The sequence below is a fragment of the Balaenoptera physalus genome, assembly GCF_965194825.1.
Source record: "Balaenoptera physalus genome assembly, chromosome: 8".
NCBI classification, from domain to species: Eukaryota; Metazoa; Chordata; class Mammalia; order Artiodactyla; family Balaenopteridae; genus Balaenoptera; species Balaenoptera physalus.
This window is the reverse complement of record NC_138887.1, coordinates 58,933,439-58,958,343: the sequence shown is the minus strand read 5'-3', so window position 1 is coordinate 58,958,343 and position 24,905 is coordinate 58,933,439. Positions and strand designations below refer to the sequence as shown.

General features: G+C 35.3%; 1 protein-coding gene across 1 annotated transcript in view; it reads right to left on the bottom strand.

Moving 5' to 3' along the window:
- Window positions 1-24,905, bottom strand: part of THSD7A (thrombospondin type 1 domain containing 7A) — a 460,784-nt gene that overhangs the window by 86,175 nt on the left and 349,704 nt on the right. The window contains exons 7-9 of the mRNA XM_082472820.1: window positions 18,918-19,112; window positions 8,294-8,528; window positions 3,602-3,717 (exon numbers count right to left, since the gene is read on the bottom strand). Coding sequence (XP_082328946.1) covers window positions 3,602-3,717; window positions 8,294-8,528; window positions 18,918-19,112 — 546 coding nt within the window. The remainder of the gene's footprint in view (window positions 1-3,601; window positions 3,718-8,293; window positions 8,529-18,917; window positions 19,113-24,905) is intronic.

Here is a 24,905-nt window from a genome sequence, read left to right as displayed (position 1 = left end):
AAGCCCAGAGATAAACCCCCGCAACTATGGTCAACTAATCTATGACAAAAGAGGCAAGGATATGCAATGGAGAAAAGACAGCCTCTTTAATAAGTGGTGCTGGGAAAACTGGACAGCTACATGTAAAAGAATGAAATTAGAACACTCCCTAACACCACACAGAAAAATAAACTCAAAATGATTAGAGACCTAAATGTAAGACTGGACACTATAAAACACTTAGAGGAAAACATAGGAAGAACACTCTGTGACATAAATCACAGCAAGATCTTTTTTGATCCACCTCCTAGAGTAATGGAAATAAACAACAAAAATAAACAAATGGGACCTACTGAAACTTAAAAGCTTTTACAAAGCAAAGGAAACTATAAACAAGACAAAAAGACAACCCTCAGAATGGGAGAAAATATTTGCAAACGAATCAGCAGATAAAGGATTAATCTCCAAAATTTATAAACAGCTCATGCAGCTCATTATTAAAAAAACAAACCACCCAGTCCAAAAATGGGCAGAAGACCTAAATAGACATTTCTCCAAAGAAGACATACAGATGGCCAAGAAGCTCATGAAAAGCTTCTCAACATCACTAATATTAGAGAAATGCAAATCAAAACTACAAGGAGGTATCACCTCACACCAGTTAGAATGGGCATCATCAGAAAATCTACAAACAACAAATGTTGGAGAGGGTGTGGAGAAAAGGGAACCCTCTTGCACTGTTGGTGGGAATGTAAATTGATACAGCCACTATGGAGAACAATATGGAGGTTCCTTAAAAAACTAAAAATAGAATTACCATATGACCCAGCAATTCCACTACTGGGCATATACCCAGAGAAAACCGTAATTCAAAAAGACACATGCACCCGAATGTTCATTGCAGCACTATTTACAATAGCCATGTCATGGAAGCAACCTAAATGCCCATCAACAGAGGAATGGATAAAGAAGATGTGGTACATATATACAATGGAATATTACTCAGCCATAAAAGGGAACGAAATTGAGTCATTTGTTGAGACGTGGACGGATCTAGAGACTGTCATACAGAGTGAAGTAAGTCAGAAAGAGAAAAACAAATATCATATATTAATGCATGTATGTGGAACCTAGAAAAATGGTACAGATGAACCGGTTTGCAGGGCAGAAATTGAGACACAGATGTAGAGAACAAATGTATGGACACCAAGGGGGGAAAGTGGTGGTGGTGGTGGTGGTGGTGTGATGAATTGGGAGATTGGGATTGACATATATACACTAATATTTATAAAATGCATAACTAATAAGAACCTGTTGTATAAAAATATATATAAAACAAAATTTTAAAAAAACATGTTATTTAATGTTCAGTGATAGGTTTTTTTAATGAGTAAGTTACATCTATTTTTCTTCCCTTTCCAGACATACATAATATATAATAAGATAGCAAATTCTTAGACTACTAAATTGGTTCTTAATTCCTGGACATATTCCAATATCTCAAATTAGTTTCAAATTAGTTTGGGATATTGCAATATACCAAAATGTCTCATTTCTAATGAAATGAGAAAATTTTACCTGATTTCTCATTTTGAGGAGCGTCCATCCTAGAATCAATTTAATGAAACCTTTTCTAGTTTATCTTTTTATTTTATTTTATTTTCTTGAAATGCTTTAGACCAAAAGTACTGTTATTTCGAAATATTTTACTCAAAATAAGGAAATGCCCAACATAAAGAAAAGGCAAATTTTTTTCTACTTTCAAAAATTTTACTTACAGATGTTAAACTTGTGTGAGATTATTAATCATGTCATTATAAATGTAACTGCCTATGTTTTGGAATTATTAGTAAATGGCCTATCTCATACCAATACAAAACATCAAGTATAAAAAATTCAGCATAAAATTTTCAAGCACATAAGTTCCATGTAATTAATAAGCTTTTTCATTGTAGCAATGAATAGCCAACAATTGTCACAGAAATACTAACCTATGAGAAATACTAACCTACAATCCTACTGCTGATTATGACCAAACTAAAGGATATCATATGTTATTTAGTTTTTAAGAAAGTAAGGGGATAAAAGAAGAAAATCTGGATAAAAATGTCAATGACATTGCTTTATCAATAAGATTAATGCCATTAACATTTTTAAAGAGTTAATGCTAACTCTTTTTCTCCCAAAACCTTTTAAAATGCCTTAAAAGACTTTTCAAATCAACATTTTCTATTCTTGCACACTATGTGGTTTAATTTATTTGCTATTTCAAGGGTGTTTAAAACAGAAAAAGCATGAAAAGGAACTCATGTTTCAACTATATAAAATAATCACACTGTAAAAACTATCCATTATTAAGTTTATAATCTTACGTAATATCTTCAGGATTTAAAAATATTCTGGTGATTTAAAACAGTGGTTAAACTAGAAGTTGATTCTTTTTTAAAAATTTTATTAATTAATTAATTAATTTTTTGGCTGCGTTGGGTCTTCGTTTCTGCGCACGGGCTTTCTCTAGTTGCGGTGAGCGGGGGCTGCTCTTTGTTGCCGTGCACAGGCTTCTCATTGCGGTGGCTTCTCTTGTTGCGGAGCACGGGCTCTAGGCCCACGGGCTTCAGTAGTTGTGGCTCACGGGCTCAGTAGTTGTGGCTCACGGGCTCTAGAGCGCAGGCTCAGTAGTTTTGGCACACGGGCTTAGTTGCTCCGTGGCATGTGGGATCTTCCCGGACCAGGGATCAAACCCGTGTCCCCTGCATTGGCAGGCAGATTCTTAACCACTGCGCCACCAGGGAAGTCCTAGAAGTTGATTCTTAAATTGAATCTCTCTAGTGAGAGTCAAGAAGCATAAGTAAAAGCATAAAAGGAACTGAAGAAAATGTCTCTATTTGTCGGGAGAGTAAAATAAAAAATAGGAGACAGTGTCATTTGTGACACTGAGAGACAATGTGATCACTTACTGCATAAGTCACCTGGAGAATGCTCACATGTTTCTCAGCAGCAACGAGAAAGGACCCTATCCTGGAGGGTAAAGAATTAACAAAGTATCTGCCATGATATTAAAGGGTCTTTGTCTGTGAGTAATGAAAGCAAAAACAAACCAAACTGGGAACAAATCCTCGTCTTGTAAATGCCTCATGTCATGTTAAGTGTTGGCAGAGGTACAATTTGACCACTTTTCTCTTTCCTTTATTCCCATCCTTTGGGTCATATAATTGAATCTGTACTGAATCTGGTCCCATGGCTATTTCTTGCCACTAAGTAGGTTGAGAGTCATGAGTATTGAGAAGATCACTCTATATTCTTTTTGAAATACATAAGGCCACTATACATTCTTCTAGAATCAATGTTAAAGGGAACATTATTAATAAAGTTTAGAATCCTTTCACCTTGATCTATAGTATAAAGTTATTTAAGCCAGTTTTGGCATAAAACTCATTTGTTTGGTACTCTAAAAGCTGTATTATTTTCTAGAAGGAAACCAAAATTTTATGGCATTCAAGCCAAACCAGGATTACACAGCCAGCCCCATGTAAGAATAAAAACAGTGCTCAACCAGAGGAACTTGGAGGTCCCAGTGAGAGGGTTCCTAGGTGAACCTCCTTCAAAACTCTGCAGATAATACCTTCTTTACATGAGGAAGGGCATGATGTCCAGTCACTGTATGGCGTCACGATACAGTCCTTCCTACAAGGGAGCAGACAGGGCTTCACTGTTTCAGGTCGAAGGCTTTCAGGACACCTGGGAAAAGCAAAGGGAAACTACTAGACCTCTACAGTAATCCAGAAAACCAGGTAATTTAGTATCTTTAGAATTTTTATTGCTGAAATTGCTAAACAGCCATCAATCTGTATTATTTAACTTAACCTCTAGGATCCTTTCTGCTTTTGACAAGGGCTATAAAACCAAAATAACTATTCCAAACTGAACCTCGATAAAGCTTCTCAAGGCAGGAAGTGTAAATTTAATTACAGTAATTGTGCTATGTAGAAGAAAATATAATAATTGTATTTTATCCATTTATAACAATCTCTCCATTAATAAATCTGTATTTTCCAACATGCTTTATAAGAAATTTATGGAAGTTCAAATTACCAATTTAAGGACCCAATGCTACATCTCTTATAACTAAATAGGCTTATGGCCAATTATAATCTTCCAGGTTATTCTGCACTTTATTTTTAAAAAATATGTTTAGCACAAAATAAATTTATAATGGAGTATATTCTATACATAGTATATGCTCAAAAACCAATATTGTATTTACAGCTATGTATTTCATAACAAATAAGTAATAAAATAATAAAAGTGTATAGCTCATTAAGATAAACAATTTTTGCTTTATTCCTGGTTTCATTCACTGTCTCTATTCTTATCTTTTCTTCCATTTTATTCCTAGTTTTAAATATTTTTATAAATTACAATATTTTTAGAACAAAAAGAGTGAATATAAATAAAACAAAAATAGCCAATAAGTAATTTAAAGAAAAATAAAACACTGTGTTCTTGACATAAATTATAGTAAAATTATTATTTTAAAAAAATACACCAAAAATATATTATTAGGAAAACAAGAGAAAAATAATGACAAAACACTGAAATGTCTTACACTATATAAGGTTTTCACTTCCTAAAAGATAATTTTAGGAAGCTGATGTATGAGTTTTAAATATAGTTTTGTTTATTGTATACTTATTACATGGTTTTCAAAATTTCCAATTCTTCTCTGCATCTTCACAATCTGATTCTACTATCATTAGTGGTCAAATGTTGGTCATGAACACTAGAAGAAGATGTATATTATGACAACAAAATATAATAACATAATTCATGTAACTAAAAGTACTTAATGCTCTGATTCCTAAGAAATTCTCTTTTGAGGTCATATCAATCTCTGACAAGTAAGCTAAGAGGCAGTGAAGAAATAAACCAAACAACCAGTATAACTGTTGCTGGAATAATTTGGCAAATTAGTGAAAAATGGTATTTAAAAATACTCCCCATAGAAGAAGCCAAATTTTTTGTTAAGTCAAGATAAATTCCTTCAACAAGTAAGTTAATCAGGTTTTCAGAACTGAACTATGAGTGAAAAAATCAACATCATTCATTTCCTTCTCATAATTTCTTTATAGTGCTTTGCTGACACTTCATTTTTGATATATCTATAATTTTTTTATCTACATATCCTATCTCATCCATAAGTATTATGTTCTATTCAGCTATACAGATACATGCCTTTCTCTCTCATTCTGTAACACTAGGGTTTATTTGAAAGTGGATTTTTAAAAAATATATTGGATTCAACATTTCAAAAAGAAATTATCTCCCTGGTTTATGTTGAGCATAGGCTTGGATTTTCCTAATTGCTATGCCTACTCAAGGGCATGGACGGCAAAGAAATTTAGATGAGAATCATAGAAGGTAATGTTTTGTTACAATTGAGATTATAAATCACTAGAATTATAACTTAACCTACATGCTTAACCAGGAAATATTATATGGCAAAAGCCCCATAAAATCCTGTTAATTCTTTTGAAACTATGGAACTATTGATTAGTAATTATTATTGGAAGCACTCCTCCTCAATGAGGCAGTTTTATAACTTTAACAATGGGAGAGCATTACTCAATTACATGCTCTTCAAATTTTAGCCCTCAATAAATCAACGGAATTTACGTTATCATTGACAACCTCCAAAATTCTGTTTTATATGGTTTAGAAATTTCCTTAGCAAGATACTTGGTTAACTGTGGAGAACAAAATTACTAAAAACAAAGCCGTTAAATGAACACACAAAGATAAATTATACAGCCTAGATTACATCCAGTAAAATGAATTCAGACTTCCTTTGGTGAGGCAATTGGTTCAGTCAACATGCTTCTTTTCTCCTTTGTACTGTTTGTATTTAGTGTCTGTGGTTTAAATCAAGGAATTGATTTTCCCCCAAATCTTTTTCAAGGTCAAATTAAACAGATGTGATAGGAGTTGAAGTTTGTTACTCCGAGGATAGATAAGATCAATAACATTGATTTTACCATTGCACAGTAATCTGTTTTATTAAGAGGAGTTTAAAACAAGATTTCTATTTGCATTTTTGTTTCAAATGCCTAGTACTGAAAAGCAGTCATTGAATTTAACCTAGTATTTAGGCATAAGGGTAGTAACATTTTCTTTTGAATTCACAGTATTTGCTTAATTTTTTAGAACTTTAAGGGCAAAGTAAACCCATTTGATTTAACAAATCTATACTTGTATCCAGGTCATTGAATAAAGGCTGCAAGGGTAAAGCACATTTTTAATGGATTATTGTGGTGGTCTGACATGGGGCTTCAGGATACCCTTTCTACTGAATGATTTAATAACATTAATCCACCAGGCTTTTCCACGCGTAGGCTTGTGCATATGTACATCCACTGCTCAGAAATATATTTTGTAGTTTGCGTGAGGAAAATATCAACAGCAACATCTAAAAAGTGATTAACTGCAAAATAGGAACAGAGTGAGCTTACCCATAGAAGCTCAGCACAATAACCCTCCAATCTGTACCATGACAAGTTGGTCAGGTTATAACCCTCTACAGTGAATATTTCAACCTCTCTGCTTGTCCCAGAAAGACCCACAATTCTCCAGCACTTGGGACTTCCGCTTCTGCTGTTACTGCTATTGAATTTTAATACACTGCACATTAATATCCTTTGTTAGATTCATTACAACTTTAGCATTATTTCTATTAAAATATTGGTTTGGGGCTACCTATTAAGCATGTGGAATTGTTTCTCAATGTATTCAAGTCTTTTTGGCATGTATTTTCTAATATATTTCTTAATTTCAAAGTACACAAACAAATAAAGTATAGGACAAAATACTGCTAATGTCCAGAACCCTGGCCATTAGTAAAAAACAACTCATAATGGGATTCTTATTTATCCCCTGGAGTTTGTCATATATCAGTTACATTATTATCCTTTCCCTGAAACACTAAGAACTATCTCAAATTTTTAAGAGAAAATATAATTTCTAAGGTTTATTGAGTGCTTACATTACTACATTGTTTTTCATTAAATCCCTTCAAAAATTTTTGAAAACTGAAGCCAGAATCTGTTAAGTAGTACGCTTAAGATCACACATGATACCTAAGCACTTAGCCAAGTACTTGGAAATTATGAGGCCATTTTTATACCAATGCAAACTGATGGGTTTTACTTTCCATGTTTCACATGGCTAAGATGATTTGAATTTTAAAAGATTTATGCTGTCTAAATCTCAAAAGGTAGAGTTCTTTTTTCCTCTTGGCATATATATATATATATATATATATATATATTTAATTAATTAATTTATTTATTTATTTTTGGCTCCGTTGGGTCTTCCTTGCTGCATGCAGGCTTTCTCTAGTTGCGGAGAGTGGGGACTACTCTTCGTTGCTGTGCACGGGCTTCTCACTGCGGTGGCTTCTCTTGTTGCAGAGCACGGGCTCTAGGCATGTGAGCTTCAGTAGCTGCAGCATGCGGGCTCAGTAGTTTTGGCTTGCGGGCTCTAGAGCGCAGGCTCAGTAGTTGTGGCGCACAGGCTTAGTTGCTCTGCAGCATGTGGGATCTTCCTGGACCAGGGCTCGAACCCGTGTCCCCGGCAGTAGCAGGTGGATTCTTAACCACTGTGCCACCAGGGAAGTCCTTGGCATATATTTTTATAACTGATTAACTTTGTCTAACAAATAATTAGCCCAGTTATGCTATGACATGTTTTTGTTTATATTTCTCACAAGGCACATACAATATGCCAACTCTCTAGTTCTTTGCCCTCCCCTCTAGCAAATCGTTTGCCTTGTTGTTATGCTACTGGTAACTACAGTAAGAAACTGATGGTTTTTCTGCTTATTAGAACACTCATCCTATCCTAAGGTTCTCTCTTGGGAATAAATGGCTTATTCATTTAACCATTAAAAGATATAATAAGTTTGGCCTCAGTATTTTTGATATAGTACTTTCTAGGGGAAATGAAAGGCAGAGCATAGAAGGCTACTGCCCAATTAAACTAGATCAGCAGCCTCCATAGCCTATGGATATAAAGGAGGTCATGGATGACCTCCACTGCTAGGACTTCGTATACTGTCATTATTGATCAGCCAGGCCAAAAGCAAGCAGTTCTTTCATTGCTTCACTAGCTCAATAAAAGCAGAAACTGCTACAAAGAAGTCTTACTCTTGAGGCCAGGTATGATAAGAATCAAATGTTTCATTTCATGAAGCAAGTAAAGCCTGAGCCAATCCCTGCATGGTTGGCCACAGGATTTACTGTTGTCATTCTAAAGCCCTTACTTTTTGGGTCCCACTTGGCCAACATTGACCCGCACACAGATGACTTTTCTTGTCTGCATGCCAACAGAGCAAGAGGTCTCCCCGTTCCAAGTTGTAGTTGTGTTGAAGGATGAAACTGAGGTGTCCTCGATGCACTGGCCCCAGGGACCAGTTTGCCAGTGGTACACAGTACAGGGATGCTCGTTACAGCTGCGCACCTCTTGCAAAGCACTGCTATTTGGACACTGAGCTCCACCTATAAAAATGGACAACATTAGCAGATTAGATATGGTGCCAACAGGAACCTTACCATTCTCTGTTCCTTGCAATTAACAATAACAATGATACCTGCCACTTATTAGCACATGTGACCAGCGCACTGCTAGGAAGGCAAATTGCATAGTAATCTTATCTCATTTGGCATGGTCTGGCTTAAAATTTAAACTATGTGGTATATATGATATTTGGTTTGGGGCACTCAGGAGGACCTCAAAGAGAGAGGCCATTATTCACTAGAGAAGATGAAAATGAGTAACAAATAAAGTCTATGTAATTGCTAACCAGGGGAAACATGGGCATTCAGACTCTGTGGATGGAGAAAACCCAGCGTGTTTTCAAATGTTATCCCTCAAAATGAAAGCCTTAATTACAGGTTTCAAAGTGCTGCTTATTTCAATGAATTAGGATTTAGGGTGATTAGAAACAGGGGTTTTAAAATCAACTGATGCTTTCTGACCTTCCATAGCATTATTGGAGAAGCCATGTAGTAATGATAATATCGTATTTCTTCAAATCTAAGATGTGATTGACTGTGGGATAAACCATCATTTTATGTGTCCCAAAGAAAGAGAAATGGCTGCAAATTAAACTACACTACTTTTTATCAACTCTAATTTTTACTGTATGCTTATTGAAATAGCTTTGTATGACTTACTGACATAATTTTTAAAAATATAACCCTTTTACATACTTTAAAAGGGAAGGTATTCCTAAAACTTCTTTACATTCAGAATCTAAATCTTTCAAGTAGCTTTTAGACTCACACTCATCAAAGTTTGTGTTCTCCTACACTATCATCTGTGTGGCATCGAACGTGTTCATGATGCAGGATTTCTTCAAGAGTGTTCCCCTGTTGTCTCCAGCATTTTCTTCCAGGATACTGGTACCCATTTCTAAGTTCTGATGCTGTTGCATTTTTAATCATACCAGAAGATGTCTATGAATGAGAGGTTTAAGCAAGCAACTGAGGAACGGTTTATTTTCCTTCCTCAAATGGCCCTTAGCTGTTTTTGTTTCTCTGTTTTTGGCAGAAATATCATGAGGTTGCTATTGCTCCCAGGAATAACAATGAAATTCACATGTACTAGCAATGAGAACTGTGTTATAACTGCTGCTTGGCCACAGTGATTTAAAAATGCATCCACTGTGGATAAAGAAGATGTGGTACATACATACAATGGAATATTACTCAGCCATAAAAAAGAACAAAATAATGCCATTTGCGGCAACATGGATAGACCTAAAGATTATCATACGTGTGAAGTAAGTCAGACATAGAAAGACAAATATCATATGATATTGCTTACATGTGGAATCTAAAAAAAAGCGTACAAATGAACTTATTTACAAAACAGAAATAGAGTTACGGATGTAGAAAATAAACTTATGGTTAGCAGGGGGTAAGGGGGGGAGGGATAAATTGGGAGATTGGGATTGACATATACACACTACTATATATAAAATACATAATAAGAATCTGTTGTATAGCACAGGGAACTCTACTCAATACTCTTTAATGGCCTATACGGGAAAAGAATATATAAAAAAATAAGAATGGATATATGTATATGTATAACTGATTCACTTTGCTGTACAACTGAAACCCAACACTGTAAATCAACTATACTACAATAAAAAATTTTAAAAATGCATCCATTGTAAGATGTAGTAATTACAGAGATGATGAAGGGTCAAACAGATGTGTCCTTTAATCAATAAAATATGGTGTGGAGTTGTCAATATGGAACTTTTTAATGTGCTAGCCTCATTATAAGTACTTTGTAGATGGGACCTCATTTAATATCCACAGCTGCTGTACAAGTTAAAAATTATAAAGTGGATGAGCCCATACAGATTAAATGATGCGGCCACAGTAACAGGAATTTAGGAAGTTTCTTACCACTATGCTATTTATAATGTCAACTATGAAAATAAAAAGCTTTATATTGTTAAAAGCAGAGTACTGGAGGAATTTATTGCTTACTTTATTAACAATTTGATCTTGTCAAACTTATGTAGTCTTTGGATTTCATCTTAAGAACAGAAAATAACTGGTTGTTCATGTGGAATGGCAGAAACCTTGGGTGTTCATCACACATATTTGTAATAGTAAATGGAGGAAATATTGAACATAATAAGAGGTGGGTTTTAGATATTAGGAAAGCAAGTCTAAAAAAGTTAAAAAAAAAAAAATAAGAAAAAGTGATTCAATAGCTAGTGACCCTAATATGGAAGATGGCCTCTAAAGCTTGAGATTTGGGTAAAAGTCATAAACAAAACCACACCCTGAGCTGATCTTTAGGTATCATTTCATTTGTGAATAAGGACATCCGCTATTCAGCATATAAATCAGTAGGCAGTTTACGTGAGAATTTAACTGCGATTTATAATCACTTATGCAGTGTTGAACATGGGATCAACATCCGAATAACCTGCATTAAACAGCATTTCATTGCTGTCCCCTGCTTCATGAAGGTGAAAACATCTGTCACAGTTCATATCCTATCTTCCATCACTGGAAGCAATAAGTTTAGAATTTGAATAGGAACGACTCCTAAACCTGCTAATTGGATTGGGGAGAAATAAATGAACACTCTATTACCCATTTCCCTGAGGCTCTAGATTTGTCCAGCCTTATTTCTCAGGAAAACACATGCTAATTGTAGACATTTTACATAACCATTTTAACCATATTAATGGTGAAATTATCCTTCTTCAACAAAATAATGTGTGTCTTTACTTACCCCATTTTCACTTTGAGTATACGTATGCTATTTAAATTGTGATTTTAAAACTCTGAATTGCTTTTGACATTGGAATTCACTGCTTGGCTTTGAAAAAAATAAGAACTTCTACAACATCAGCATAACGTGTCCAGGAGCTACAAGGTAACTGTTAAGTTTACAGACATAAAGACTATTTATTTTCTTGCCCCAATCCACATTAAAGCCACATCAGCAGTTTTGGGCTGATGTCAAGATACTTGCACAGATAAGCCCCAATGTGGTCTTAATTATAATAACAATGTGGCAATTTGGAAAGCATCGCTTGGAGTAATCAGTCACTGCAGCATGGTCATGTTGTTTGGGGAATAATTTTATGGTTGAAAAATTGATAGATATAATACTGAATTTACTTATTATTTATCGGAAGATCTAATTCCAGACATCTGGGAATATTCCCTTTTCTGTAGTACTTGGGAGATTATAAAATGTCATCTGTGACAAAATTAGTGATAAGCGTATTTTTAAAAAAATCCTCTTATACATAAAAACATGTGCTTCATACTAATGTGACTATTTAGATTTTCTATCATTCCACCAAAAGGAAAGACTTTATCATACTTTGATGAAATCCTGCTATATAAATAAACTTTCATGTTCATATGAAAATACTAACTATTATGTGAAACTTCTCTCTTAGGAATGAAAAAGTGACTTTTCCTCCCCACATCAAGCCCATAAAAAGCTTGATTAGGAAACATTTAACAGAACTAAGGTGTTACTGGGTCTGGCATTGAAGTCCTTACAATTTAGATGGCCAATTGAAAAAAAAAGAACCTTTTCAAAACATTAATTAGAAACCTATGTACTGACTGCAATATGCAATGGTTACCTGTGCTTCAAGGGATATCTAGAGGGGTTAGAAATAATTCTTGCTACTCTCAAAGATCTTATAATGCAATGGAGAAAAGTAATAGGGGGATAAGTTGAGCAAAAAAATGAGTATAATTCTAGGTAGAATATAATAATTATGTTAAAAGAGGTATTTAGTATAATTGGGATTCAAAAGTGTAAGATTATGTTAGTTTGGGGGGGTACTAAAAATGACTCAGGTTATTGAGATAAGGCATTGGTATGAGTTTTGAAGGAGTAGTAGTTTAATAAGCAGAGTTCTGGGAAGGGAGAGAAGGAAGGGAGGATTTTATTTAAGCAGAAGAAAAAATAAATAAAAGCAAAGGTACTCAGGCAGGCATGACCCTGGGAATTAGTAACATTGATGCAGTCAATTGGAGCACAGAGTCCACACAGGGAAGTTACTGGCAATAAGGAAGTAGACTGGGCTCAGGCTAAGAAGAAGCAGTTACAGTGTACTATGAATTACAGTTTTAAGATACTTGTAACTTTGCCTGCTACTGCAGCCCTAATCACTTTGATGGCAGACCACTGTGGATGAAAAGAACATTGGCAATGGCATGATTTCAGGGAATTTAATTGGAAGTGCGTTAGCCATAGAGAACCTCAAGAGACTCTGCTGCAGCTGCTACCCCTTCTACTTTTTTCCCCTTGTAGTAAAAGGTAGAAGACGTCCCAGTGTAGAGTCTGCATAAATCCTGTCTGGTGGTCCTGTAGGAACAGACTGAAGCAGAAATCCTTTTTCAAAGTCAGTAGTAGGAAGATGAGGAAGTGGCAGTATTAGCTTAGAAGTCACAGTTATGTGTGTATATACACATAAAATAGATCCTGGGTTCTTCAAATTCCTCTAGGAAATATAAATACTCCCTGATTCTTAGAATTAAAATCATTTAACTATAAAAACTAAGCAGGCTAAAATAGAAATATTCCTCTCCCCAATGTTTTATACTGCAAAATATAATTTTTGAAGATACTAATAATTATTTGAGAAAAAATTTGGCCTAATTTTATTCAATTGTCTCCATTCTCTGCATGTGTAAAGCAGGTGTAAAGACACACTAACATTTTGCTTAAGTTATAATATCAGGTCATTCTGAACTTTACAAAAATAAATATTCTCTCATTTCTTGCTTTGTAAGGATAATTGAATCTATAATGAGAACTAACAGAAGTTACTGCTATATTCAGTGGAAAACATTTTGAAAATCATTTTTCCTTTTTAAGCCAAGTTTGTTAAGAATCTGTAACACAAGTTAAAAAAATGGAGGAGGCCATAAACCTAACATCAGTTTTAAATTTTTCATTAAAATTCAACTTACTACTATTTATATTAAAAATATGCCAGACTTAAATGTTAAAAGACGGCAACCTTTTAGAACTCCTGAAATAATTCTGAAGTAGCTCTTGGAATCCATCCCGTAGTTTTACAAAATACAAGGAAGATTTTTACCTCAAAGCATCAAGCAAATCAAAAAGCAAATTACTAATCTTATTTAACTAAAAGTCAAGGCTTTGGAAGTAAGATACAAACACACACACACACAATTTTATTTTTTAAGTTGAAAAGAAATATTTTTACTTTCTCCAGTATATTATCTATCTCCAGTTGCTATCATTTGTGATTTGGTTTCCAAATGACAATATTTCAATAAGAGGCATTTTATGACATTTTTGTGTACTGCCGATACACAAAATAATAGGTCACATAATGTTACTCAAGATGCTATGAAAAGCAATTTTATTCAAATTGTTTTCATTCTATTATTTTTTGTTTAACTTTGAACCAACCTCAATAATTATAGGGGGCTTCCCTGGTGGCGCAGTGGTTGAGAATCTGCCTGCCAATGCAGGGGACACGGGTTCGAGCCCTGGTCTGGGAAGATCCCACATGCCGCGGAGCAGCTAGGCCCATGAGCCACAACTACTGAGCCTGCGCGTCTGGAGCCTGTGCTCCGCAACAAGAGAGGCTGCGATAGTGAGAGGCCCGCGCACCGCGATGAAGAGTGGCCCCCACTTGCCACAACTAGAGAAAGCCCTCGCACAGAAACGAAGACCCAACACAGCCATAAATAAATAAATAAAACTAAAAAAAAAAAAAATAATAATAATAATTATAGGAAAATAAAAAGTATTATCAATAGTTTCTTCCCTTGCATCACTTGGAAGAAGTTATTGAAATGATACCCTATTACCCTAAAAACTTCAATGTGTATTTCCTGCAGTCAAGGGCATGTTCCTACACATAAGCACATTCAATATTTAAGATTAGGAAATTAACACTGATACATTGTTTCCGTCTAATCCTCAGACCCATTCAAGTTTGCCAACTATCCCAAAATATTCTTTATAGCAAAAGGGCCTAGTTCAGAATCGTGTTGCATTTAGATGTTATGACTTGTTAGTCTCCTTCAATCTTCCTCAGTCTTTCCTTAATTTTCATAATTTAGACACTTCTGAAGTTTAAGGGCCAGTTATTTTGTACAATGTCTTTCAGCTAGGGTTTGCCAGATCTTTCCTCATGATTAGATTCTACAATATGTATCTGTGACAGGATGTTACAGATGTGATGCCATGTTCTCATTGCACCACACCAGGAACACACGCTTTGCATGTGCCCTATTACTGATGATGTAAGCTTTGATCACTAGATTAAGGTGGTGTCTGTCAAACTTCTTCATTAGGAGGATACTTAAGATTGTAAATATAATGCTCTTCATCAGACTTTCAATTAATACATTTATTTATATCAAGTATGGATCCATGGTTTCCTCTCTTATTTAAAGAGTTATAACCAGCTGTTATCGTTATTTTGGCATTCACATTATTCCTGTATGTGGCCAGTGGGAGACCCTTCAAGCTAGCTTCTGTGACCTTTTGACATATTCTCCTCTTCCTTCCTTTCTGGCACAAGATTCTCCAGGCACATCTTGTACTTTTCCTATCTCAGCCTTAGAATCAGCTATTTCTCCAAAAAGCCCTGGTTCCTTTCATTGGAGAATGGCATTAGACACCAAGATCTGAGTGCCAAATGCACTTATTGCTATTATGGTCCTGCTGCTCTCATGTCATTTCAGTGGACAGAGCTAATATATGTATACATCCATAATATGAATATATATCATACTTATGTTTTTATTTTATTTCTATGTCTAGATTTGTAAATTGGACACCATGAATTCACACTGATACCTACAAGTTCCAATATAATACAATAGGGTTTATTCTAGTTTTCTTTTTTAACATACTTATAACTCCCTTCTCTAGCAATAAGAAACCCAACTCCTATTATGTTTAATACATGTACCTATTTGGTCACTCCCCCCCGCCCCGAGATTATTCCAATCTCTCACTGCCATCTTCATTGCTGTACCCATAGGATACCTTCATCACTCTGCCCATACTCTGACACCCTGCATTCGGCCACCCCACATTACTGAAACCCTCCTCATCCCTGCTTGGCTCCAACACCCCACACTGGGCTGGCTGCTTCAATGCTGGGATTCTCTCTTCACCCTGCTCGTGCCCTGGCATCCTGTGTTTGGTCGCTGCTTTTACCCTCTTATATAATCCATGCCCCCCCCACCTCCCGACCCCTTTAGACTTCTCAGTGTCTCTGACACTTCATGCCAGGCCATCCTTTTCCTACTGGGGATGCTCATCTCACTCAGCCTGGGCTCTGACAACCCACTCTGGACCACTGCAGACCCCCCTCTGCTGGCACAGATGCTCAACTGCTTGGTTCCACTTAATGATTTTGCAGATAAAATTGTTCAGGAAGAGAGATACAGAGCCTAGAAAGGAAGGGAAGGAAAGCAAAAAGAAAGTATAACATGAGGAAAAGGAAGTGCTATTCTATTATTCTATCATTCTTTTAATAGGAACAAAGAAATAATAAGTCATAACATTTTAACAATGGAGAGCTTATCTACTGCACTGGGGCCATATGGAATAATCCTCTATCTCACACACACACACACACATATGGAAATAGAGATACATATAGACATAGAGGTAGACACACACATGCATACAGACATATAAAAAAAAGACCAGTAAGCCAGGGGTAAGACCAGTAGCCAGCACTCCTCTCTTTCTAGCACACAGTAGGACTATATTTCCCCTGCCCCGCTTAAAATTAGGTTCAACTTCCAGTCATGATTATATGATTTGCTTTGATAATGAAATGTCAGTGGAAATGACACAAATCACTTCTGGATGAAAGAATTTAATTGCTGATGCTTTTAAATCAGCAGATAGACTCCCCAGCTATCTTCTTCCTCTGGCATGAGGATTGTGAGGTAGGCCTTCATATGCAGGTGCAATGCTGAGACATTTCATGTAGGACAGACTGCCCTGGAGAGTCACTGCAGCAAAATTCCCAAGAGGGAAAAATAATTGTTTTTTTAAGTTACTGAACTTATGGGCTGTTACTGCAGTACAACTTAATGTTTCCTTATTAATACAAAGAGGTTATACTACTGAGATAAACAAAAGTACAAATGTATAGGTTGCAGCATTTATTTTGTAAATGCAGATAAATACATTTGTCCTGTAAGTTATTTCACCAGAAAGTTGTATAATTTCATGTCTTATGTTTACTCAATATATAAGTTTATTAATGTGATCTTTTCCCTTAAGGTTATCACAGTAATTTTCTGATCCACAGATAATTAAGAACATTTATGACACATACAAAATACTAATTCTTGGGGAATAACAGAAATACCTGCTTTTGTATAGAATTATAAAGGGTTAGCTAATTGGCAGGGAAACATATTTTAAAACTTCCTGCAAATGCAGTTCCTAAATCATTTAAAAAATAGCTCAGAATTAGAAAAGGCTTATTTTGAAGAAAAGAAAATGTGTTTCAGTATCCAGCAAATAATAGGTATTATATTGTTTTTGAAAGATAAATTCTTCACTAAATATTTCACATAATTATACCAGTTTTTGTAGCTGTTATTAACAGAGACAAATAGCAGCAGATTCCTCATTGCCAGAGTTTCCTCTACAGTTTCCATTTAAAATTATGTTTTGAAGTCATGCCTTTATGATTAACTATATACACATCTGTAATTTTCCAGCATGGGTTGCTTATGATGCAGCTATTAGCCTTCATTAAAAATTATCGAAGTCCCACACTTTCAAACTAAGTGGATGATACATACCAAACAACAATCATAAATTTTTGCCTTTAAAGCATTCCATGACCTTTCAGTGTGAAGCATCATGTCTATAGAAATAATGATCTGGTGAGTTCTGCAAGCATGGCAAAATCTCAGCCATGTGACTCATAGGGCGAAAAGTCACTTATTACTAGTCACACAGCAAGTGTCTGCAGAGCATAACGGATTTATAGGAAGCAGGGTGACCACAGATCTAATTTTAATGAAGCCCAAGACATAATCTGAGCTGACAGAGTGTGAAGTCTGAATATAATCTATACAAGGTTAGAGTTATTGTTTGACAACATAAGGAATATAATTTTGTCTCTAAAAGGTTCTATTTTTCTATTAGGTTCCATAGATACATTTTTCTCTTGGTAGCAAATAATAAAAATTATATTGAGGTGACAAGAAAAAAGTTTTTGGACACTTTAAAGAAAATTCTAAATTTTCTCATAGGTTGACTATTTTAAATATATTAAATTTTCTCCTATGTCTTAAGTCCAAGGTAGTTATATTTTTGCATAGAATCACATACACAGATAGCAAGTTTGATTAAGTAAGAATACTAGCAGATTTCTATCACTAAAATGCTTCATAAACAGAAAAATGAAATAGGCAATATGAAAACTCCTCCAAAATTGATTACTTGGAGGTTTACATAAAGAAACATGTGCTTACTACAAATAGAAATCATTATTTACTAGTGTTAAATGTGAATGGAGAAGTGTCATTCAGCCTGATAACATTTAAATAACATACGCCTATATTCTTGAGACAGAACATGCCTTAACGTGACAGAACTTGACTTATTTCTACGTTTTCCTTACTCCTGTGTTATTTTCCAGAATGACAAGATTAAATATGACATTATATCACCCAGTCACATAGAGGCCAAATTAGCATCTGGATACAAGCTTGAGAGACAATTACCAAGAGCCTTGTATTTCTCGACAATAAAGCTTGAACAACTGAGCTATGAATATATGAAAAACCTGTGCTTTATTCATCCAATAGGGTGAAGTGATTTAGGAGCCATGTATTTTAAAAATGAACACAATCTACATTCTGGATCTCAGAGCCTATGCTCAGGAACCTGAATGCTAGAAAATCCATGTAATTTTTAGTCAAGCAACAGTCATGCTGGTGATTATTTAAAATAAAGCTTACTATTTATGAGAAGGTAGAATATGATTTCATGGGGAAAATTGACTACTGAAATAGAGAAAAAACAATGAAACCTGACATTTGTAATGTGGAGAGTCATTTTCAAATTTTTTCACAGGTTTAACACTTTGAAGTAGAAAGAATTTGAATTATTAGGAGGGAGAAAAGGCAAAGTGAGTTCACTTTTCAAAGTCTTTTTGATTAAAGATCTATCTTCAAGGTTAATTTTGGGGAACAGGAGAAAGCTGCCCAATATGTCAAGAGATATTAAATCTTCTTGGATTGCTGGATTTCTGGAAGTTGATTTTTGTAAAATATCATCGTATCCAGGCTACACAAAGAAAATGCACCCCAACTTCTGGAAGAAACCAAAGTCCCTTCTGAAGCTGGTGACCTTACCTTCCTCTCCTGCATAGGCCAGGATGGACCGCGCTCGTATCTGTTTCCCTTCTGTGGTTTTCCCTGAGCAGGTGTGGGAGCAGGAAGACCACGCAGACCACATGCTGAGCACACAGTCCTTGGGGCACGGGGCATCGCAGGCAACAGGGATGGGGAAGATGGCGTCTCTGCACAGCTGTCTGTCAACTTCTTCTCCTGGGAAAGACATCATCACCAACAGTCTATCATTTTAAAATAATGTAAAATGAGCAACTGAAACCAGGCACCAAGATAAACTAGGTTACTTCCCTCTTGTTCTTAGTTAAAAGCAAAACCAAGAGAGTCACTGCATACTATAGCCAGATGCTAAAAGAACAGCAGGAAGGAATAGATACATAGATAAGATAGATAGATCGCTCGATCGATCGATCCCTAAATGAGGCTTCTTTATTATCAGTGTTTGGGTGTGTAGATCAAGCACATTGCTACAAGTATTTTATGCTGTGATACCTGCCCAGGAAGTGATTTTTATACTTATATTATTAATCTTTGCAATAAAGAGCATCAATGAAATATGTCTACCCCCCTTTATTTCATTATTGGAGATAAGCCATCATTCACAAATAATGAATCTATCCATAGCATGTACCATTTGTTTTCCTGAACCAACTCATATTCTCTATTTGCAAACTCTCTTGTGTCTCCCAGAGAATTTATTTTTGTACAATTGGCAACCTTTTTCTTTCACTAAAAAATTAGTCTGTTAGTTGGAAATAGCCAGGAAACATAAATAATAGGATAGTAGTATAAAACCACTGGCTACAGTGATCCCACTGGGAAAGGGGGAAAAAACAACAAGGTAAGCTAATGGCAGAAGTAAGACTGTGTCATTCCAGTGCTTAAAACTCTCCAGTAGTTTCCTACTGCTCTTAAGATGAAGGCCAGATTTCTCAAAAGTTTATGAGACCTCAAATGATGTGGCTCTTGTTTTCTTTTCTAGCTTCATCTCACTCCACTCTTTCTGTTACTCACAAAGCTCTAGAGACCGGCACTCATCTAGCGTTTGAGTAAATGAAAGGATATATACAAAAGGTCAGTGAGGAAGAAAATATTGTTGCTGTTAATAAATGCCAAAGAAAACTAGAAGAATTACAAATAAATGACCAAAATACAGTATGAAAACGTCTGAACTCTGTGGCTTAGCTGCTAAGTGTAGGTGCTAATGAGGTCAGTGGAACGGAGTAAAACAATATACAAACAGGCAAAATTAATCTGCTGTTTTGCCACAGAATATATCCATAAAATTCTGGATGGGTGTATCAGAAACGTGTGCCTTGAGGCATTAGGCATTCAGATGAGAAAGGGTGACTAATCATGCCCTTCCTCATTGCTATAAGCCAACAACTCAAAGCTGTTGGTCACTGACGGAGGGTTAGGAGTATCATTTGAATGGACAGTCCTTTATTCATGTATTTGAAAAACAAAGACAGAAAATCAGAAGTCAATTGGAAATGCTCTAACATTAATAGCTACTAGCTTGTAGGGCCTTAAATCATTAGGCAAAATCAGAAGTCAATTGGAATGCACTTACATGTTAATAGCCACTAGTTTGCAAGGCTTTAAATTGTTAGGCTTGCTCACTAGTAAGTAAGACTCACTAAAATGACTGTTGGGTCATCATTATATTATTCATTCTTCTTTAGTTACTCTGATCTGTGAGAAGATCTCCTTTCATTCTGCTTTCACTGGCTTTAGAGTTTGGCTTATATCCCAATAAATGACGTGATAGATTGTATAGTAGATACAGTACAAAAATCATTATAATCCAAAACATGTAATATTCTACAATTTACATAATGACTCTTGTGTGTACTAGACTTTTTTCTTAGTGCAAAGAGGGGCCTGCATATGTCTTATTTCCTTTGTTGCTATCTTTTATTGTTCTATCTACTCTCATTCACTTTCATTTCCAATATTCTGTGAAAAGTAAGGCAAGTTTGGGGCTACAGCTTATAGTCAACCAGGAATTATAGTTTCGTGTTTTCTATAATACTTAATCATTGCTATTCAGAAAAATTTAATTCATCCTGCAACATTAGAGGAGAATGTGCTACCTGTGTGCTATTACATTAATTTGCATGACATAAATAATACATTTCTGTTTCTTGTAGTGTAAACCTAAGGGATGTACAATTTTAACCTTTCTTGCTTTTTGAGTTAGTCTTTTTTTTTTTCCCCCAACCTGTGTCCCACACCTTATGTTAGATCTTTTTCACTCACCTTTTTCTGCTTAGTCAGGTGTATTTTCCTGTAAGCCAATTCCTTCTAGAGTCCAACTTAACCCTCTGTGGAGCTGTTAAGATCCACTTTGGATCCAACCTCCAAGATTTCAGCATTTACTTCACTTTCCTCCCTGGTAGTCCCCCCTCTACACACATTCCCCCCCACCCCCCCGCCACAGCCCCACAACTTTGTCAGGTGTGACCTTGCCCCTGTTTGCCCCTCTAATCGCTCCTGATTGCCCATCACGGTCTTGCATCCAAATAATGGCATTATGCCCTAGCGACAGTGACTTTTTTTCCTTTCCTCCTACAGACCAATCTCACTGTTGCCTTTGCATTCTCTCTTCCCTTTTCATGAAACTTTCAGATATTCACACATCAGACTGCTTCTCAACATTCAGATTTCAGTTCAATTGTCTCCTTGCTAGGGGAGCCTTCACTGACCATACACAATCTCACAGTAACTTCAGCTTATTTTTGTGATAGTTTTAATCACCACTAGAAACTATTTTAATTAACTGTTTACATGTTTATTATCTGATCCTACTACTAGAGTACAAACTCAATAAGGGCATGATTCTTATCTGTCTTGTTCATTATTTTATACGTAGAACCTAAAACAGTGCCTGGTGCCTAGTAGACACTAGATAATCTACTATGTGAATAAATGAATTAACTTTAAGCTGTTGTTCTAGGAAACAGAATGTTGAACTAGACAAATATGGATTTAAGTACAGTATTTCTTAAAATACCATGCATTCAAGTGGTCTGGGACTTCGCTAAAGTGTGTTCAGTGGACAGGCAGCATATGCCTCATCTGGAGTTTGCTAGAAATGCAGCCTCTCAGATCCCACCCATAAATCATAACTTGCATTTTAAAAAGATCCCTGGGTGATTTGTATACAGGTAAAATTTGAAAAGCATTGCTCTAAGATGTTTTTGCCTTTATTCTCTTGTGGTTTGATTAGAACTGAATTGCCTCTTGAAAGGGCAGCTATATAAAACGAATTCATCTGGATTTCCTACCTAACATCATTCACTTCTCTGTGGGACTTCCCTTTATACGTCTCTTTATACCTGGGTGAAAACATTCATTCAATGAAGAGTTACTGATTGCCCATCTTTGGTCAGGCACCATGCTATGAATATTATATACATCATCTCAGCTAATTGTGACAACAGACTTCTTTTTTTTTGAGGTGTAACTGACATATAACATTAGTTTTAGGTGTACAACATAATGATTCAATATTTGTGTATGATCACCACAATAAGTCGAATTAACATTTGTCCCTGTACATAGTTACCATTTTTTCCTTGTGATGAGGATTTTTAAGATGTATTCTCTTACCAACTTTTAAATATGCAATATAGTATTATTAACTATAGTCACCATGCTATGCATAACATCTCCATGACTTATTTTATAACCGAAAGTTTGTATCTTTCACAGCATATTTCTGACATGGATATTAATATGTATTTTTCACTTTAAAGGAAATTCAAGCTCAATAATTTTAATTTTACTGTCTCAAATTAGCAGAAGTTTGACTAAAGAAGCAGAGATTTGAACTGAGGTCTAACCAACTTCCCAGTCTACCTTTTTAACTGTTATGGTGGTAGGGAGAACTTGAGATGCCAAAGGAGATAAGAATGGATGAGGCTTTGTCTGCAAAGAAGTCAAGGAACCAGCACTTTAAGTTGTTTCTCAAGGCACAGAGATGTGTGGTGGCAGCAACATACAGCCTCAAATATAAAGAGTGTGCATTGTTGATACGTCCAGGGTTACATATTTTGGCTTGTGGCTATTGAACAAACAGCAATGGATCTGTGACAACAGGGGATCATTCAATGGACACATTAATAAACTCAGCTAATTGACCATTAAATGGAACCCTTAGAAGCCTTGCTCTTTTTAAGCTAGATCTCCAGCATTCCTGGCATAAGTCATCTGGGAAACATTAGGGAAAAAAAAATGTTGGGTCTACAGCTAGCACAGGTAACTCCATAACCTGTCATCTCCAGTCACTTTCTGAGGCTGTTACTTCTATCTTATTTTTTTATATAAAAAGTGACCCTGGAAATAAGCTCTTTACTTGTAAGAGCTGTAGAAAATAATTTCATCCCTCTTCCTCACACTAAAAGGTTTTCGGTTGATAAACATTAAGTAGATAAGAACTGTTTTGCGTGACACTGTATCAGAACATATAGCAGTAAATCAAAAATAAACATATCCAAATATCAGGTTAATTTATAATCTTTCCATAGAAAGAAATGGAAATTTTGCTGCTTAGCACTTTGGAAATTTCCATTTTTCCATATCAGCCGCCCTATTACTAGGACATTTTCAACCACCATAGGCTTCCATTATAGAACCATATGAGACTCTGATTATCTGAATGTGCATCACCGTAAGTCTGGGCAGACACATCCGATTATCATGATGGTGAATGATGTAGTTCTACAACTCATGAAGGCACGGATCAATGCAACCTGTTTTTTTTTTTCTTTAATCTTTCTGAGGTTATTAATTTCTTGCTATTCTGAATGTGATGCCAACACTTAGAATCCTTCTCATGCTTGATTTTGTGTATTAAATATACTATATTTTTTGGCATGCATTTCCAACATGAAAAGTTTCGAAGGACTGCTTTGCCTTTATGTAACATGCTCACTCCTCACCCCACATCAAGCTCCAGGCATTTTAACCAAATCTTTAAAAAATGCATATTTTACATGAAATATATAACACAGAAGTAAATGAATGAATCACTGTCCACATATTACAATTTACATCTTACTTTGAAGCCTTAACTGAAGCCTATCTTATTCAAACTTGGTGGCGAAACACTTTAGCAAGAGGTTGAGAAATAAAATGAAAATGCTTGGGTTTATTTATTTTTATGAACTCAAAAACGTATTTAAATATTTAAGTTGGTGACACTCATTTAACATTTTTCTCCATAAATATAATCTTAAGAATTTTTTAATAATTTATCATTTTAATCAACTTAAACATGTATTTTGGCACTTTCAAGTAACTCCCAAATTTCCCCTTTTTTAATCTATTTTCATGGATACCACCAAACTCTCATGAACTCTTCTAAAATATCTCCTCTCATTCTATTGCGTTTCCTACTATAGGATAAGAGAATTAAACATCAGCTTGAAGTAATTACACTAAAAATTCGTGAAGATTTCCAGAGAAGTAAAACAAAATGAGAATTGGGGTCAGAGGATAGACATTTTCTTTTCTTGGTAAAAGTATATACTGAAAGTTTATTGCATTCATTGTGGTGAAGCTTAAATGTAATATAAAAGATAAACCTTGGTTTATGAAGGTTTTTATAGTTTAGGAGTTGAGTTAAGAACACTGATACATTAAAAATATAATGAACTGTATTTTAATGTAAGGTATATGTATGTTTAGTCCGATTCCATAAATGTCCCTGGCATCATCCTGATTTTTTTAAATCATAGAAATGTGGAGATTGCTATGGTTGACTTCTAAAAAATTTTTTATTTTATATTGGAGTATAGTTGATTAACAATGTTGTGTTAGTTTCAGGTATACAGCAAGGTGATTCAGTTATACTATGGTTAATTTTTAACAGTCTCAGTAGCACTATGTGCAGTGCACCTCCAGAAGCCATTGCAAAATCAAAACTCATCAGTGTAATGAAATTGAGAGGAGGGTAAGCAGAAAGGAGAAATCAAAGTAGAGAGA